The sequence below is a fragment of the Psittacula echo genome (genome assembly GCF_963264785.1).
Source record: "Psittacula echo genome assembly, chromosome: 3".
Taxonomy (NCBI): domain Eukaryota; kingdom Metazoa; phylum Chordata; class Aves; order Psittaciformes; family Psittacidae; genus Psittacula; species Psittacula echo.
In genome coordinates this window covers 103,789,428-103,808,644 of record NC_137736.1, presented here as the reverse complement: position 1 = coordinate 103,808,644, position 19,217 = coordinate 103,789,428, and the positions used below count along the sequence as shown (strand labels likewise).

General features: G+C 35.8%; 1 protein-coding gene across 4 annotated transcripts in view; it reads left to right on the top strand.

The window, feature by feature from the left end:
• Positions 1 to 19,217, top strand: part of NBEA (neurobeachin) — a gene marked incomplete at both ends in the record, with an annotated part of 526,482 nt that overhangs the window by 109,726 nt on the left and 397,539 nt on the right. For all 4 annotated transcript variants that reach the window (XM_080613294.1, XM_080613295.1, XM_080613292.1 and 1 more), the window contains 2 exons: positions 7,815 to 7,941; positions 17,324 to 17,443. In XM_080613294.1, coding sequence (XP_080469420.1) covers positions 7,815 to 7,941; positions 17,324 to 17,443 — 247 coding nt within the window. The remainder of the gene's footprint in view (positions 1 to 7,814; positions 7,942 to 17,323; positions 17,444 to 19,217) is intronic.

Below are 19,217 nucleotides of genomic sequence, written 5' to 3'. Positions count from 1 at the left end.
TGATATAGTTCTGATGTTTATTATTATTTGATTACAATTTTTATTTAATTCTAAGATTTCGAGCATACTTTTTAATGTACTTTTTGCACTGAAATACTTTAAAATACTCCATGTGTTAAGCTGCCTTGAATATTTGTGGATACTTATTGTCTTTGTCAGAGGGAATTTACTTCTGTTTCCATTTATAAGTATATTGATTTAGACCTTTTCGCTAGCCACAGTGCTTCAGAGAAGTGATATAGCTTAGGAAAATTGCCAATTAGACTCAGACAACTGTCTTTAATAAACAGATTTTTCCTTTATCAGATTATTTGGTTTTGAATATGTCAGTGAATAAACTCCATAAAGCTGCCCTTTGAGTTATCAAAGAAACCTGAATTTCTCCCTTCAAAATAATTCTAGGTCTTACCTTAACATTATACTCTAAAGAATAGTTTTTTTAATTAATATACTTCTTATTATCTACAACCTTAACATTTCCATGTTTGCTTAAAATTGTCCACTGACAGTATAATTTACCTCTAGTAGGTAACTTAATATAATACCTGTTATTAGATTGATTGGAATAGAGTCCAGCAGAGTAAGAAAACATTTTTTCCTATGAGTTTACCTTTCCCCATAGTCGATGTGTGCTTTTTTTTGTTGTGTTTTTTTTCTGTTTTTAAAAGCCAGAACATACCAAAATAATGTCTTCTATATTTTGCTGTTGCAGCTAGGAAATCAAGCGAAAAAGTATAGCCTCAAAACATACAGAGTTTCAACTCTAATTCTAGTACATAAAGAATAACCTTTCTAATAAACGTAGGTATTATGCACAGACTCTTCAAGTAATCTTTAGGCATACCTATTCTGAATGGATGACTCAATAGATATATATATATATATGGATGACTCGCACACATACACATGCACACACAGATCTTTACAGTTCAGTATCTCAATTTCTCATGTTCTTGTTATGGAATATATGTAAAATTAGAGTATTTATCAAGAGTGGAAAATAAAACTTCTGTGACTAATAAGGTAGAACTTTGCAAGTGCTTCATATGAGCCACAGAAAGAAGTTATTCTTACAGAAATCAGAGAAACTGAATATACCAGCCTCAGAAGGAAATTAAGAACAGTGCTAATTCTTGACATTTTTATACAGTGTCTGAAACCAACCATAGTTAATAATTAAAAACAGGAAAAAATATTCAAACTAAATCATCCATCTGAACTTCTCTACACAGATTTTAGACTTTGCCACATGAAAGGCTGAGTCACACTCAGCCACTACCAAGAGGAAGATACCAAAGCAAAGATTTGTTTTCTTTCAATGTGCTTTTTTTTTTTTTTTTTGGCATATAGCATCTTTTTCTATTTAGGTGAAAAACATCTAAATTAACATATAAATTCACAGTTTATTCTTAAAAGTCATCTGTCTTTTAAAGCTTTATTTTTAAAGCTAAAACTTAGTAGTATGTACAACTTCAAAGACTGATTTGAAGCAGTGGTGCTGAAATCAGCATCAGCTAGAACTGGTTCCTCAGGACATTCTTGTCGGGTTTTTGAATATTGACACATTGCAGCCTCACTGGAAAACCTGTACCAAGGTATGTACTAAGGTATGATCCAGGTTTTAAGTGAGTGCAGAAAGATGTGACAGAGGCCTTTCTGGCAGGAGAGAGAGCTGTTACATCAGCCTATGATGTGAAAACTAATGCTTAAAAATGGAGGAAGGAAGCAAGGAAATGTTTTCACATTTGCCAGATGTGAGGGAAAACTGCTGCTATTCTGTAATTAGCTGAACGCTGAGTGCTGCTTCAAGAATTGTAAGCCAATTTGGTTTTTCTCAAAAAAAACAAAACAAAACAAAACAAAACCAACCAAAACCCACCAAAAAAAAAAAAGAGGATGATGTTGGGCAGCTGCTAAGTGACAGCCCATTAATACTTGCGTATTGGAACCATGTTGTCACTTTCTTATTAATTACAAAATGAGTGTGACAATCCTCAAGAAAAATTAGGAGTCTCTGGCATTTGCATGGATGATAAATGACAATAAGGAGAAAGTTTTTTTGTAGAGCAGTCAGGTTCAAATGGTAAGATTCATAATTCTGTAGCACAAAGTATAAGCAAGCCAGTGATGTATACCTAGCAGTGAATAATGGTGCTATGCTTACAGAGTTAGCAGTTATTTATTACAAAGCAGTAATTAAGAAGGATATTAAGGCTTTTTGTAGGTAACCAACTGACCATAAACTGCTTTTTCATTGCTCTAGCTGAAAGAGCTAATGTGATCTCTTCAATAGTAGTCTGAACAGAGAAGAGAGTAAAGGTGATGTGATCACTTCCTGCAATCTTGGCGAAAGCATTACTGGAATACCATTTACAATTAAAAATTGCTGCTTCTTTTAAGAGACCATGGAAAAAAATTGATGCTATTCAAAGAACACTCTGGAGTGAACTGTGCTCTGGAAAACAAATTTTATAATGAAACCTTCCAAGAAAAATAAAATTACGAAATTAGGTATGTTCTCAACTTCTGTTTTCAGAATTTATGCAAAATTCTGATGCTGATGGATTGTTTAATCTGAGATCCAGTAGGTAGAAAGTGAACTGGGTAAATTCCAACTCTGACACACAATACTATGGTCACTTTAAATATCACAATTATAAGATGCAGTATAGTAGTAATGATCATAATAACCAGAGTATAATAGTTGAAAATGCTTCTTCAAAAATGATATATAGATTCTTTGTCATAAAGACAGTGCAATTTTAGGAATTTAGCCCTAACCATAAGTGCACTCAACTGGCAAGCCTCCATCCTCTAAGTCTCCATATTTGTTTCTGTTAAAAACCGACATGGGGTGACATTACTTCTAAGTAAGGCCTGGAATTAGATAAAATCAATCCAGTTATTGTTTGGTGAGGTTTCTGTAATTTGTTTGTTTGTTTTTTAGGAGATACATTATTTCAAATTGTGTATTGGATGCTGTAAAAGAATTAGAGGGTGAACTGAGACTTGGTTGTCATAATTGTTGCTTTTTGTCCTTAAAACATCCAAATGCTTCTACAACCATTTAATGGAAGAATGGCTAAAACTTCTGAAAGACTGTTCTAAATTTTATTTTTACTGATTTAGGGAAAAGAAAAAAAAATAGAAGAAAAAAACCCCAACCCAAAACAAAGCAGACTATCTAGACTTTTCAGTTCTTCTCTAGAGCTAATAATTACAGAGATATGGAAGAGTTGCAAAAGCATGTAATGGAATTCCAAAGTTAATAGAAAAGAATGAATTATTACCTTCTTAATCTCAGTGCCATGATCATATGTTAAATTGCGCATAAAATCCTAAGCTAATGAAACTAGAATCACTAAACAGTTTCACCAGTAGATGGAAGAATGCTTACTTGCTATTGAAGTGTAATACCATCCAGTAGCTGCTTTGAGAAACCAGCTGAAACCAAACATAACTATAAGGGGTTTATGAACAATCTGTAGTAAAACAGTATACCAGCTGCTATGGGAGGTAGTTAAAGGTTCATAAAACCATATGGGTGTTAACAGTACTACTCATGTTGTCTCTGTGCATTTCATCTTTGGATGTGGCAAGTTCTGCATGTGTAGCTAATTGGTAAGAGAATTTCTGTGCAGTATCATAGAGACTAGTCCTAGACTGCTTTACCTTTGGCAAAAAATAAGATTAGCATAACCTATATATTATAATGTTGAGGTAAACAGAGAACATTTGAGTTCTCACTTTCTCAATTACTGTTGTATTAGAATGCTAATTCATGTGAATGAAAAAAAAAATAAAAAGAAAATAAAATCTTGGCTAAGTTTCTTGTGTAGAAAATCATTTGCTCTATTCCAAGATGAAGAGAAAGAGCCCTGCTAACAAATGAGCTATTTTTTCATTGTTGCATTGTTTTCTTGTCTTTCTAAGATGAACTCCAGGAAGTTACATATGTAAGGACAATTCAGTGTTTAAAATCTCAGGAACAGTGTAGTTGACCATAATGGTAAAAAAATCAGCCCAGTAATGGTGGAGAAGGAGGGAGGCAGTTAGGAAAGGGAAAAATATTAACGGCGTAGACATTTCTTCAAGAGCAGATTTTTGTTTCTATTTTTTTCCTTTTTTTTTTTGTGTGTGTTGTTGTTAACAGTGTTCTAGTGTATAACAAAATGCTTACTAGCTCCTGTTCAAAGTAGTAGGATGTATTTTGCACAATTTTAATAATCTTAGATAAAACCATGATGGTATTTACAATGACTGGCTGTTGGTAATTTAAGAAAAAAAATACTTTATTTGACTTCTCTAATCAAATACTTCTACACCATATGTGGGAACATAGTGAATCTGTGTATTTTTTTCAATATCCTTCAGAATAGGATTCTGTTAGCCAAAATAATTTTAGCTTGTAGTGATGACTTACATTGCTGAGAAACAAATTTGGCATTGTGAGAGATGAAGCTCCCTGGTGAAATGTTCTCTGAATGCCATAAAGCCCAAGGAGGTAAATCAAAGTCTCAAACTAGCCTACAACACATTCAGTTATTCTTACTGTAAGAGTTGTATTTTAAGATTTTTAACCTTCATGTTATCGTACAAAATTCACTACTGTGGCTGTGCAGATTATTTGTGTATCTAGGTAATGCAAGCTATATATATATATGTATATTTATGTATGAATAATATTCTCCCATAAGGCTCTTCACAGTTCTTTTTGTTGTGTGGTATAGCTGCTTTGTGGGGTCATTGTGGAAGCCAGATCATTGAAACGATCCATGTTAAAAATAGCCTTCAAAAGATGCTGGGGAATGGCAGTGTTATAAACTGTCTTCGCTGTTGAGGTCAGTGTGATGTACAGTATGTAATTTTTCTCCTCATTCTTAGAATCCATCTTAAAATCATAGAATTATAGAATCATAGAATAGTTAGGGTTGGAAAGGACCTTAAGATCATCTAGTTCGAACCCCCCTGCCATGGGCAGGGACACCTGACACTAAACCATGACACCCAAGGCCTCATCCAACCTGGCCTTGAACACCACCAGGGATGGAGCATTCACAACCTCCCTGGGCAACCCCTTCCAGTGCCTCACCACCCTCACAGTAAATAATTTCTTCCTTATATCCAATCTAAACTTCCCCTGTTGAAGTTTGAACCCGTTACCCCTTGTCCTGTCACTACAGTCCCTGATGAAGAGTCCCTCCCCAGCATCCTTGTAGGCGCCCTTCAGATACTGGAAGGCTGCTGTGGAGGTCTCCATGCAGCCTTCTCTTCTCCAGGCTGAACAGCCCCAACTTTCTCAGCCTCTCTTCATACAGGACAGTGCTCCAGTCCCCTCATCATCCTCGTGGCCCTCCTCTGGACTTGTTCCAACAGTTTCCATTTCCTTTTCAAGCAGAGGACACCAGAACTGCACACAATACTCCAAGTGAGGTCTCCCAAGAGCAGAGTAGAGGGGCAGGATCACCTCCTTCGACCTGCTGGTCACGCTCCTCTTGATGCAGCCCAGGATACTGTTGGCTTTCTGGGCTGCGAGCGCACACTGCCGGCTCATGTTCGTTTTCTCATCGACCAACACCCCCAAGTCCTTCTCTGCAGGGCTGCTCTGAATCTCTTCTCTGCCCAACCTGTAGCTGTGCCTGAGATTGCTCCGACTCAGGTGTAGGACCTCGCACTTGGCATGGTTAAACTTCATAAGGTTGGCATCAGCTCACCTCACAAGCGTGTCGAGGTCCCTCTGGATGGCATCCTTTCCCTCCGGCGTATCAACCGAACCACACAGCTTGGTGTCATCGGCAAACTTGCTGAGGGCGCAGTCAATCCCACTGTCCATGTCACCGACAAAGATGTTGATCTTAGGTTTATTTAGAGAGGACTTTTTAGGTTCTTAATGGTGTCCTTTTGTTGTCAACACCTATGCAGGCTGCGTCGGGGAATAATGCTCCTTGCCTGTGCAGCAGATTGAGAGGAGAGAGAATTGCATATGACCTATAGAGACAGACAGAAAAATGGGGAATCCACAGCCTGAATTTGGGAAAATAAAGCTTCTGCAGCACCTTAACAAGTTATTTAAGGGAAAGAGTGAACCAAGGCATGTCTCAAGGCCAACAGAACCACCTTGATGATCTCTGATCATCATCATCAAGTATAGTGTGCTGCAATTTGTAGGATGACTGAAATCAAGATTGGAAGTAAGGACCTCTGTGCAAGGGCCCATTAGTGTGGAGAAGAGTCATCTGTAGATGTTATCACTGCTGTTCTGTTTAGTTTGATCACTGTCACATTTAAATAGAACTATTCAAACTAATTATAACTAGAATGTGAATCTCTCTTTTTGACCTTGTTTAAAGATTCCCTTATGGGGACATCTAAGCCACCTCAGGGCCTAGTCACAACACCTATCGTGTAAGGTGTTTGTATTTTTCTGAAAGTTGTGGTTTATCAGCTATATTTTTGACAGAGAGAAAAGAGGAGAATCTGACTTTCTCCTTCAGTAATATACACAGACAGATTTTACTGTAAGTTTCTGAAGATGGAATAACGTCTCTATGTATTTTTTCTGCATATTAGGATAAAGATTGTGTTTGTGTAGTGGGGTAGATGAAAGATGTAGAATTTGAGCAAGATGAAGTATAAACTTAGTGTTTGCATATACCCTTCACCACTTATGTTACTATGGAAAACCTAGTAAAAACACTTGATGAAAAAGTTACAACAATGAAATAATTTTAAAAATATTTATTGTAATAATATGAAAGTATTTTAAAAAGAAAGTGTAATTAGTGGGCCATAGGAGTGTATATATAAATGTTGAAAATTAGTTGTCATTTTTTCTTATACTTGGAAAGGCTTCATTTCAGAACTTATGGATGAAGTTCACTATTTAGATCTTGTACTTCAGCCATTGCTTATTTTTATAACCTGATTGTAACTTTAAAACAAAACAACAAACTGACTAAAAGCTGTATAAAGTGTGCTCCATATTAAGGATAATGCCACAACAAAGATTTCTCTTTGTTGTATCTTTTCAGAAAGAAGTGACATAGCTGTAGATATGGACTTACCTTGTTAAAAGTGCTCTGTGTAATGTCATTCATGAGTTTTTACCAGCTACCTTTGAGAATGTTTTTTTAAGAAGTCCAGAATTTATCTTTATAATGCTTTTGCTTTCTAATATAAGTAGAGAAATATATGAGCTTTCTGCATTATCTGTCTTTATGATATTTCCACAAGAAAGCTGGAAACCCTTACTAAACTTACTTTGTTAAAATTGTAGTCCTTTATCAATTTGACAAATGAAAATAAATCCACAAAATCAGATGATTAAAACTTCATAGATCATTAGACTAAGTAACTCATAAGTCTTGAAAAAGAAGTAAGTCTTGTGCATAATAATTACCTTCAATGCAAATTCATATGACATACTGGCCACACTGTTCTCCAAACCCCATAAAATTACAAGGCATCTCACATTTGTTCTGTGATTAACTTTTCTTTACAACTTTAAATGATGATGAATTAGGAAACTAAGGGGAAAACGTGATAGATACAGTACTTACCATCTTGGATTTTTGAAAGGAAAAAAAGACCCAAAGTACTGATTTTTAGGGCGTAGGCTAGAATCAAGTAGATGATGAAGGTTTGTAGTTCCCCTCCAGAGAAATGGTGTGGAGAGAAGATATAAAGGAAATTAAGTTCATTGTTCCAGGTACAAATTTCTTTTCTTTCTCATGGCAATCTAAAGGAATATTGGGCCTTTTTATCATACAAGAATTCCCCTTTTTCCAATTTCATTAATAATTCTTTCTTTTCAGTTTCCGCACTAGCAAAGGTGTTGGGTATTCTGCTCATTTTGTTGGCAACTGCTTAATAGTTACATCATTGAAGTCAAAAGGCAAAGGTTTCCAGCACTGTGTGAAGTATGACTTTCAGCCACGCAAGGTAAGCAAAATGGTATTTACAATAAAGACTAACTTTGAAAAGTGACAAAGTGCTTCTGGGAAGAAGGGCTAAAAGCCCTTTAGTGCCATAGTGCTACTAATAATTTCTTATTTATAAGTAGCTTCTCTGATGGTCGTGCAAAGTTTTATGTCAGTTACAGCCCAGAATCAATTCAAAGTGTAGTAATTTAGTAAGTAACACTTCTATGAACTCAACTACTTCTTAAAAATACTGCTTAGTTAGCTTCAGAGACAGAAGAATTCTGGGTATTTGTAAAAATGATTCTATTTTATTTTTAAAAGTCTCTATTTTATATTTAAAAGGTCATTATTCTATTTATGAACATTCTGTACTTTGTAGCCTTGGTGCCAATGTCTGAATCAATTTTCTGGCAATGCTAAAGATTTGTTATCTGTTGCTGGGGAACATAAGGCTCTGAACTTTCTATGTCAGTGGTGTTTTGGGATTTCTCTTTTTTCATAGTAAATCTTGATTATTTCTCTACATCATATTAGTGTTCATTTCTACTGTATGCCTAGTAGTCCTAGGAGAACAATGATTCTGCTGACTTCAATATTTCAGTTAGTTAACTGAAGCACTAACTTTTCTGTACAGTGAGCATTATGTGTTTGTCATTGATAGCAGCCTTGTATATATTTTGCTGTGAGGCTTATTTCTTTTTTTATGGCCTTAGAATTTGTATATTGAATTTCAGTGCTTGTTTTGTTTTGACAAACTAATCTCTTAGGGAGGGAATGCCATTGTTCTGTCATCAGCTTTATGTTCTGTTTTTCTTGGTATGTATTTGTGATTCAAAATCACTGATTCTAATTCTGTCATGTAGCTTTGAGGTCATTTGTGGTGTTTTAAAACATAGTAATACCTTTTCAAAGCATATTACTCAAGGATGTATTAAGCCTTATAAAGACATATCTGCTGGCAGTATTGAAATTAATCAATTCTATTTTGCAAATTTTGTTTAATTTTATAGCTAGAAAAGTTTTGATTACATTTCTGTTTTCTTTTAAAGTAGCACATCTGATCAGTAGTAGTGGTAAACTCAGCCTAGGAACAAACTGAATTGTTACCTTTTGGATTATGTTATCGATAACTAGCTTTTGGGACCTAGCTGATCATTTCTTTCCTGGTTGATGAAGAAGCAGCCTTTCATATTTTAGCAAAATATTATTTTGATAATTTTTATTATGACTGACTAGTTCTCTTCATGCCATCCCTGGCAAATTTTAGCTCATATTATTCTACTTAAAATAGTTAATTCTTAAATACTAGTATATGTATATCTCATTATAATGAGCATCGGTTTCGAATCATAATCTGCTGATCTGATGAAGTATGTCCAAATATAACTCCTATATCTCAAAGATCATGTTTCATACACTTTGGGTCATATATCAGATTTGCAGAGTGTTTGAAATAAATTTTCTAGAATATATGTGCAAGTGGTTTGATATGATGTATATTTTTTCCCTTAATAACTTGAATGTACACATATGTAGGAAGGTACATAACACATAATGGAGGGAAGAAAACCTGTCAAATAGAATTCTTGGCTATAACAAGTCAAAACATACCCTGTTTAACACGTAGATTGTTTTTTTTCATGTTATTTAGGTGTTACATTGGTTCCATTGTGCAAGCATTGAATGTGTATGTATGTATTAAAAAAAAAAGTATCTGTTTACAAAGCAGCTCTCTGTCCAAATGTGAACTTGAGAAGTGTGATTTTTGTCATCAGATATACTATTTATTACCCATTTGCTTATAGGCGTAGACATTTCAGCAATAGCTTTTGCAGAAGCACCATCTTCATTAAACTTAAAAATAAAGTTTATTGATTTTTTTTTTGTTGAAACACAATAAAAATATTTATTCAAGCCACCTGGTCAAAAGCTTTATGTAGGCAGTTCACAAAGATACTATGTTCATGTGAAGATCTTCCACTGTTAACTATATGATACCATTCACAAAATAGTATGTATACAGTATTGATTTAAAACTTTACGATGTGTCATGTAATTCCTTAAGGTTTTAATTAGTGTGTTTTTACAACATTATAAAGGCAAGTATTTATAAAAATGCGTGGAGAAATTTGATTCTCATATCCCCAAATAGAAATTGTGGCTGTAGTATAACAGACCGACCTCTCAGCAGAGCTAAACTATGTTTAGCAGTGTCGTGTTTAATATGTCTGTACTTTTGGGACTCCAAAGTGACATTTTTGTGTATTAGTAACCCCCAGTAATTTTCATTCACTTCCTTGAATTCCAGCCTCAGTATCAATCCTCATAAATGTATGAATAGGAAAGCACTGTAGTCAAGAACAAATAGGGTTTTTTTGGTGTTTCTGGTCCTGAACACCTTTACTAATAGCAGTATAAACTGAAATAAGTTCCATATTTTGGAAATACTTCTTGTGTGATGCCTCATCTGTCTTAGTGTACTGTGGTATGGAGTAGGAGTATGACTTACTCAGCAGTGGGTGATTAAGTTTGAAAGATTTCAGCAGTATAAAAAATGGACAGGCTGTTATCTAAAGTGTCTTTGAGTACCACCTAGGGAAGCTGTTGTTATAGCAGAGGCATGGTCTTGGTGCATTTTTGAGAAAATTCTATAGGGAAGGAAACTGTAAGATGAACTTAAAACTATATTACTGACTTTGAACATTAAAAAAATTAAAAAAAAAATTAAATAAAACCAACCAAAAACTAGTTTTCAACTAAAACTTGGAGAAAAATTGTTTGTGAGACTATACAACTTGGTTTGGTTCACTGTGTAGTAGTAAAGTCCTGAAATCCATGTTCACAGGTACAGAATAGAAGGGAAATCAACAAAATGCCTGTATAACATCAGCAAAGAACATAAATGAGAAATAGATAATAGAAAGTTATAGGACATATATATGTGCTTGTTTCTAGATATCTGAAAACAAATATAGAAGAATCTGGAATATCTATTTTAAATTAATTTATTGACACAATAGAGGTATCAGAAACTTTGTTGTCTTGACCATCAGTGGACACTCATTTCAGACTGTACTTCCGAGTGAAGCTGAGGCAGGTCTTGCCAATAGAGTGATGCCTTGTATTCAAGACTTAACCTAATCAGATAATTAAGTTCATTGTGACAATAAATAACAGAGTTTCTGTGTACAGAAAATCTGTAACTAAGTAGGAAAACCATACTACTCATATTAAATTGTTAGCTGCGTTATAAGGATGGTTACAGGATCTGTGATGAACTAGCAAAGATAAGAAAGCATACTACTATAAAGAAGCTTACTTTACTTTGCTATATACTGAGTGGAATCTTATTAGAACACAAGTTCAAACTTTTAAATACCAGAAGCATTTGGATTTATTTTGCTTTGAAACTTTTAGAAATTTAGACAATGACTTGATTTTGTCTTGAAAAATGCAGAGCATGCTTGGATATGCAGGATTTGCTATTTTTATTTCTGGAGGAACTGCAAAAAGCTGACTTTAGGTCTTAAAAAAAGGATAAAAAAAATTAAGAGGAGCAGTTAAAGATGGAGGTGTTTGATAGTGCTAGAGAAATTGCTATGTGCAAAGATACAAAAATCTAAGAGTAAATATCCCATTAGTCAAAAAAAATCCAATAGAAAGTTTAAAAGCTCCTCACAATGTACCTGTGCATAAGTAAATAGCAGAACTGTTTTAAGTAAAAAGTTCTTCAGAAAAGAATTGTATCAAAATTAAGAGTACTTAGAAAAATGTAAGTTATAGCAAATTGCATGTAAATTGATAAGACAATTCTTTTCTCGAGTTCATAGGAGCAATTAGATGACTAAGGCTTTATAGGAGCCCTCAAAGCATATAATGTCATAACAAAAAAAAATAAGTGAATAAATTGCATCATTGTTTACTGCAAGATGAGTCAATGGGGATGAGTCAGAGGAAATTGAAATGGCAGAAGAGGTATAGAAATCAATATGAGAGATAATAATTCACTTCCAGGACACTGAGCACCCCAAGTTCCAAAGAAATTTGAATATGAAGTTTACCAGTCTTTTAATTGTGATATATAACCTATTTTGTCAAACAAATGGGTCATGGAAAATTATACACATTTTAGAAAAAGGCTATTCTGATAATTAGAATTACATAGTATCATGCCTGATATCTTAATCATTAAAATGGAGTAGAAGCTACAAAAAGAGAAAGAAATTATTAGAAAGCACATAGATAACATATTGAGGACAGAGCAACCCATTATTGCACTAGAAATCTTTGTCTCCTACACCTGCTGAATTATTTCAAGGATTCTTACTATACGTAAGAAGAAGTTTGTGAGCCAGTTGGTACATGCTATGTTGATTTCCCAAGAACTTCAGGCATTATACTTCTCTGAAAGTGCTAAAGAAGTTATGCTATCATGCAGTAATTGAATTTATATTTGTTAAAATATAGGGATGGAAGGATATAAATCAAGTGAGTAAGCAGGAATCTCAGAAGGACCTTTATTTTCCTGTCAATAAGACTGCATTAAGGACTTAATTCAGTGGAGCTTGTCATCCTCTATTTTAGGAATTAGCTTTGAAAACCCGTGTTACTCATTTTATCTAGATTGATCCTAGTGACAAATATGACACAAAGAGTAAACCATTTTTTAATACCTGAATACTTCCCTGGCTAAAAAGAAATTAAGTTTAAGATGTAAATCTAGATATTTCAAGTGCAGGTTGGCAAAAGAGCAATTTTTTTTTTACTGGGGTAGTTACGACAACAAGCTGGGGTACTCTGTGTGCATGTGTATATGCACAAGTATTCAAGAGAAAAAAAGCTCAGTGTTTTTTGTAGAGCTTGCCATGTGGGCCAGAGTAATAGAAATAGGTAGTGCTCTGACAATGGCAGTGCTAAAGATCAAAAAGTAATTGCATGAAAGAAAGGAGATTTGGTCTAGAAAAAGCTGTCTGTGGATGAATACTACAGTCATTTGTACAGAAGCATCTGAGCCGAGCTCTGAATGAAGCTAACTCATTAGCTGGAGTGGCTGAAGTAGCTCTGCATTGCTCTGAGCATTTCTTACAGGTGCTGGCATCTGACTGGCAGGGATGGATCACTGCCCCCTCCCCCAACACATCTAGTTTAAAGCTTTCTTGACCAGCCTGGCAAGCCTCCCACCAAAGCAGTTCTTCCACTTCTTTGTCAGACCAGCCTCATCAGCCTCCAGTAGACCTGAATTCCCAAAGCAAGTCTTGTGGTCTAATGGTCTAAGTAACCAAACCCCTGAGTATGGCACCACCCCCTAACCACTTATTATAGTAACCACTTATTAACCTGCAAGATCTACCTGGCCTTTTTAAGGTCCCCCTGTGACTAGGAGGATCGATGAAAAAACTGTCTGAGCTCCAGAGCCCCTAACCACTTTTCCCAGGGCTCTGTAGTCCTTTTTAATGTTCTCTAGGCTACTGCTTTCTATATCACTAGCACCCACATGGACCACAAGAAGTAGGTAACAGTAGGAGTTACTGTAGGCCAGGCAACCTCTCCACAACATCCCTGAACCAAGCCCCTAGTAGGCAGCACACCTCTCACGAGACTGGGTCAGGCTGACATGTGGGTGCCTCTTTGCCTTTCAAAGTAGTCACCTGTTATGATCCCCTGCTTTTTCCTCCATGCAGTAGTAGTGATCCTCTTTACTGGTGTGACAACTGCTTGCTCCTCCAGTATGGTGGGAGTTGCCTCGTTAGCCCCTTGCAAAGCTGTGAAGTGGTTATTGGTTGGGACATCAGGTTTTGGAGAAAGCCCCTTGCTTGTAATTGTCCTCTTCCTCCTTTTTTATTGTTGTCTTCTTGTTTTTGGTTTGCCCATTTTTAATTAATTATTTTTTGTTAAAAGTTCCCAACCTCCTGATTAACGCCCTTCTTCTTTCTTGTGTGCACTCTGGTGGATGCTTGTGGCCCCTGCACAGTTTGGGCTTGGAGCAAGCAGTCCAGCTCCCTTCCAGCTTCCCTGACATCTCTTTATCTGTTCACAGTCTCCTGCAGCTCAGTCACCTGCTGCAGGAGGACCTCCACCAGGGCTCACCGAGTGCAGCCCTGACCGTTGTGCACCCTTGCCTCAAGAGGCCAGTTGAGACACTTTCTGCACTCTGAGGTCTGTACTGCAGCATCCCTTCTCATAGGTTCTGTTTGGGTGCAGACACTGGCCACTGCCAGAGCAGCCAGAGCAGAGCTCCCAGACGCGGTCCTGGGTCCTGGCCATGAGGTGAATAATCACCTGCCTACGCCAACTGCTGCACCACACCCTGACTGCCTGCCCCCAGTCACGTGCTCCTGTTTGCTCATGTCCCCTAGGGCGGTTTTTTACCTGCTCAGGGCTGGTGCCATCCTTTCTGGTGCCACCCCCTGTGAGTCACTGCATGCGTCAGCGGATCTGGTGGCTCCTGGGCAAGTTCTGATGAGGGCTTGAGGCTCCCTCGGTGGTTCTGGCTGCTCAGGAGCCAGGCTTCTGGACACTTGAGTTTTCCCCATGCTCGGGTGCTGAAGTCATCCTCACCTCAGCAAATGACATGGTGTCTAGGGTGAGGCTTCCCTGCCCATGGCATGGGAGTTAGAACTAGATGATCTTAAGGTTCTTTCCAACCCAAATCATTCTCTAATTCTATGATTCTATGAATGGGAGTTAACACAGAGGGAAAAAAAAAAAAAAAGACAGACTATAAAAAGTAGATTATATCATTTGCCTAAAGTTTGACACGGCCACCAAAGCTCTCCCAAAATAGCATGGCTCATTCTAGTTCCTTACAGGCTCGGTGGGCCATGTACAGAAGTAATGAACTATTTATTTCCAAGTGGTGAGTCATCTGTTAAGCTTAAGCTTACACACAGGGACAGTCGTACAAACTGGTATGTTGTCAGAAATCTTCACACTGTGAAAGAAAAATCACAGATAGAAGATAAATGGAAAAACGAGGGGATTATGGATGTCAGCTAGTTTCTGCTAGAAAAATGTCAACTGGAAATAAGAATAAATCATTATAAAAGATACAGCTTTGAATTCTGTTGCAAAGAATGCCTGTTTGCTGGGCAGTATTGAAAGTATTTAAAATCGTCATCACTTGGCGGAGATTATTGGTAAATTAACCTTTGAAGGAAAGAGGACAGGGGAAATTTTAAGAAATTTACGTTAGGTGTTTTGGAAGCTTTGGAAAAGAAGTGTTGATGAAAGCAGAGTTCTAGTCATGTGGTTTGCACTTGGTTTCCAATTAGCATAGGCGCCAGTTAAGCTTCTAGACATTGAGTTACGAATATTTTGTTGAATTTATGGTGGTGACTACTTTCTGAAATAGAATGTGCCTACAAATTGGGGAATAGCATTTGCTTTATTGAGTTGTGGGTTTGGTTTTTGATTTTTTTTGGAGGAGAGTGGGGGCAGTGTCCTACAAAAATAGCTTTTTCATGGTTGCTTGAAAAAAAAAAAAGATGGGTCACGTGTGACTTAAGAAGCCAAAGCTGTTGCGTAAATGCTTAATCTAGTATTGCCCAGTAAATCTGTTTATTTGGATGTGCAAGAAGTGAGATACTCTTACGTACTGTTGTGTTGTTTTTCCCACTTCTGTTGTAGGTTTTAAGGAGGGAAAAATAAAAATGTATTTTTAAAGACCTGGAAATAGATGTGGAGAAACATATATATATATATATATATAGGTATTATGTAACAGGATATAGCTCAAGTTGAGAACTGCAACACAATGATTTTTGTAAAAATATATTTTGCTGCATGCTTTTTTTATTTGTAATTCTGTGCTCTGTCTGATTTCAAAATCAACACTTGAAAAATTTATGCTTTTATTTTTCTGTTACAGAGAGGCAGACTTTTATATTAGTAGGCTCTGTCTCTACCTACCACAGCTCAGGGAGCAAGTCATCAAGTGACTTATTAAAATAATGCTCTCAGGGATGCAGTCGTTCTCTGCTTTGAAGAAAAGAGACTTAGCTGAATGTAGAAATCAAAAGATAATAATTGAAACAGATACCAAGAAGGGGAAGAAAAGTAAATTGTAAATTATTATTCCAAATTATTAAAATATGAAATTATGTTTTCAGGGCAGATGAGCTTACTTTTTCAGTAGGGTTGGAAAGGAACGTGTTGAGACAGACAAGTCTCATCTCCTGTTCCAAGGAGGGACACCTAGATCAGGTTGCTCTGGATGTTGTCCAGTCAGGTTTTGAATATCTCCAAGAAAGGAGACTCCACAGTTTCCCGGAGCAACCTGTGCTAGTATTTGACTTTCCTTGCTACTTACTGCCACCCTTGTTACATATGTTTAAAAAGAGTTTCCTGTATTTCACTTCATGTCTATTGCCTTTGGTCCTGTCACTGGATACTAGTGAAAAGTTTCTGGCTACATCTTTATCCCCTGCCAATATCTTTATGCCCTGCCAATCAAGTGGTAATACACATGGATACAATTCCCCTAAATCTCTTCTTCAGGGTAAACAGACCCATATCTCAGCCTCTCCTCATATGTCAATTACTTAATAATCTTTGTGGCCCTTTCTGGACTTTTCCAGTATGTCCACTTTTGTCTGGTTTGTATATATTTTGAAATAGTACAGACACCCATTATAATTAAGTATGAGTTGACTTGCAGATCTTAAGAGATTTAATTTACACTCCTAGTCTTAGATGAGTTTTAAGGTTTGGTTTTAAAGGAAAGTGAAGGTTTTCTTCTTGAATTTACTCATCATGAACATAATGATTCCTGTTGAACAGGTTATTTGAAAGATTACCATAGTTTTACTTGGAAATGTTTTACTGTGATGCTTTCTCTCTTTGAGTATATAATGGATTTTTAATGATATGGCAATTGTCCAAAAATTAATGAAATGATAATAGAGGAGGAAAATCATATGAAACAATCAGGCTGACATCTGTAAATCAGCCTTTAAAATTTGATGTTGTGATTTCTTTTCCTTTTATTTAATAATTTCTGACAGAGAGCTATGACAAAATGGCAGAGGTATGTAGTACAAATTTGTTAAGATATGTGCACATAGAACTAGATTTCCCATCAGAACTCAGTGATGTTTTGTGTAACAGCGTAGAGTGTTTAGGTTAAGTTACACTTTCAGGAATGGAAGTGTATTCAACTTTTTAATTATATGTACGCATTTTTAGCTCTAATCCCATAAAGGGCTTCAGGTAGATACATCATTACATTAAGGCATGGTTCCACTGGCTAGACTTGAAGTTCCACTGACTTGATGTTTAATTTTATGAGTTTGCAAGGCTTCATCTGTTTGTAAATTTTACAAGACTGGTCACTGCTATTCATTAACTTTATGTTTTATAGCACGAAACGTGCTGCTGTATACTGATTTTCCATGTCTTTCCAGTGGTACATGATAAGCATTGTACACATCTATAATCGATGGAGAAACAGTGAAATACGATGTTACGTGAACGGTCAGCTGGTATCCTATGGTGACATGGCCTGGCATGTTAACACGAATGATGTAAGATTTCATTTTTTAACTTTCTCATAGATTTTTGTTTTAAAGTAAATTGAAACATAAAAAAGGTACTATTTTTTTTCTTTAAATCTTTATAAATTTTCTTCTTTCTTCCTTAGGTATGTTCTTAATAAAATGTAAGATCATTGATTTTATATGACAATATTTTTTGAATATTGAGAAGTTTTTGGTTGTATTTTGTGTAGCTATTTTTGTGAATTTTTCAAAGATTCTGTTTGGAGAGACTGCTAGAGATAGTATTTTCAATATGGGATACTGTATAAAGGACAACTAATAACAATGGATTAATATTTTTCATTAGAAAAATGTGATAGGATTACAGATTTTACCATTTTAGCTTGGGAAATGTCTTTAAGATAAACTGATTCATTCTGCCAAATGCATATAATGTATGTAAAAGTACTCATTTTTGTACTGCAGTAAGTTCTGTGTTGGATACAATAGGAAATACTTTTAAGAGTTAGAAGATTTCCATGCTTTTTTGTGTTACTGAACATAAAATTTTAGGTAAGTTTTTAAATTGCAGTAGAACTGAGTAACCTGAACTATGATCAGAGTCATATGGATTTAAGCATTGTACAAGTATAGTAAGAGATCTTTTCTTCTGTGCAGAGTTTATAATTTTAAACTAACAAAGTAGACAGAAAGTCTGGAGAAATGTCAGGAGTATTATAGTATTATGCAAAGTCTGAAGTCTTGCATCTGTCTTCCAGTAATAAGCATATTTTGCCTTTAATTGTTTGACTTGACATTAGTAAGTAGACAGTTGACCAATATTAAAAACCTTGCGCTAAGTTTTAGGGTATTAATATTTAATTAATATTGCTGGCAAATGCAATTTAACTGCTACAAAATTTCATTCCTTTTAATACTGAGCTGTTTTCCTGGGTAATAAACTTCAGAGAGATGTTCTCCCTTATTGGCCGTCCGAACTGATTAAAAGATACTGATAGATGTAAAGTTCCATAGCACCAGGCAGCTCAGAGCAAAAACATGGTGATCTGCTTGTCCCACAGGCAGAAAACCAGTAATTTTTACCTTGAGAAGATTGCATGTATACCTGTATCTATTAATTGGAACGCGTTCAAATTAACAGTATATTCTTACAGGAAATGCATCAGTTTTTTGAATACAAAAAATATATTTAAATTCTCTTAATGAAATCTGTTTGGGGTTTTTTTTTGTTTGTTTTTTTTTTTTTTTCCTCCCTTCTTGTACCTTCTGCTTTGGAAGGTTTGGGAGTCTACACCTTATGGTGCAGAAAATAGACACTCTTTTCTAGCCCAAAATTTTCGGATGGGGAAAGCAGACAAAATGATTTTCATGTGCTTCCCTTCAGCTAAGTCTGTGCTAGACTTTCAGACATGCTTGATTCATCAGCTTGCTACACTTTTGTCATTTCTTATTTATGATATAATTCTCAGTTGTTTCTGACTGCCTGTGTGGTATAAGGAAGCTCTTTTGTACTTAAGGAGAAATGGACTGGCTCTTGCTAAATTCTAGAAGCAAAGTTGGATTTGAAAGTGAGAATGTTTATTAAAGTAGGAGAGTTCTGCTTGCCAAAGGTTCTATCATCATTCTTTACTTTCCTGGCAGCATTTCTACTTGAAAGAAAAGCCAGGCCTTTTACTTTTTGCAGAGCTTTTTTTTTCTTTGGTAATATAAACATTTTTGTGATAGGTTAGAATGCGATGATTGAAAAACTAGCTGAGGTCTCAGAGGATCTTGGCTGAGTTACTGATTATATCATGTAGTC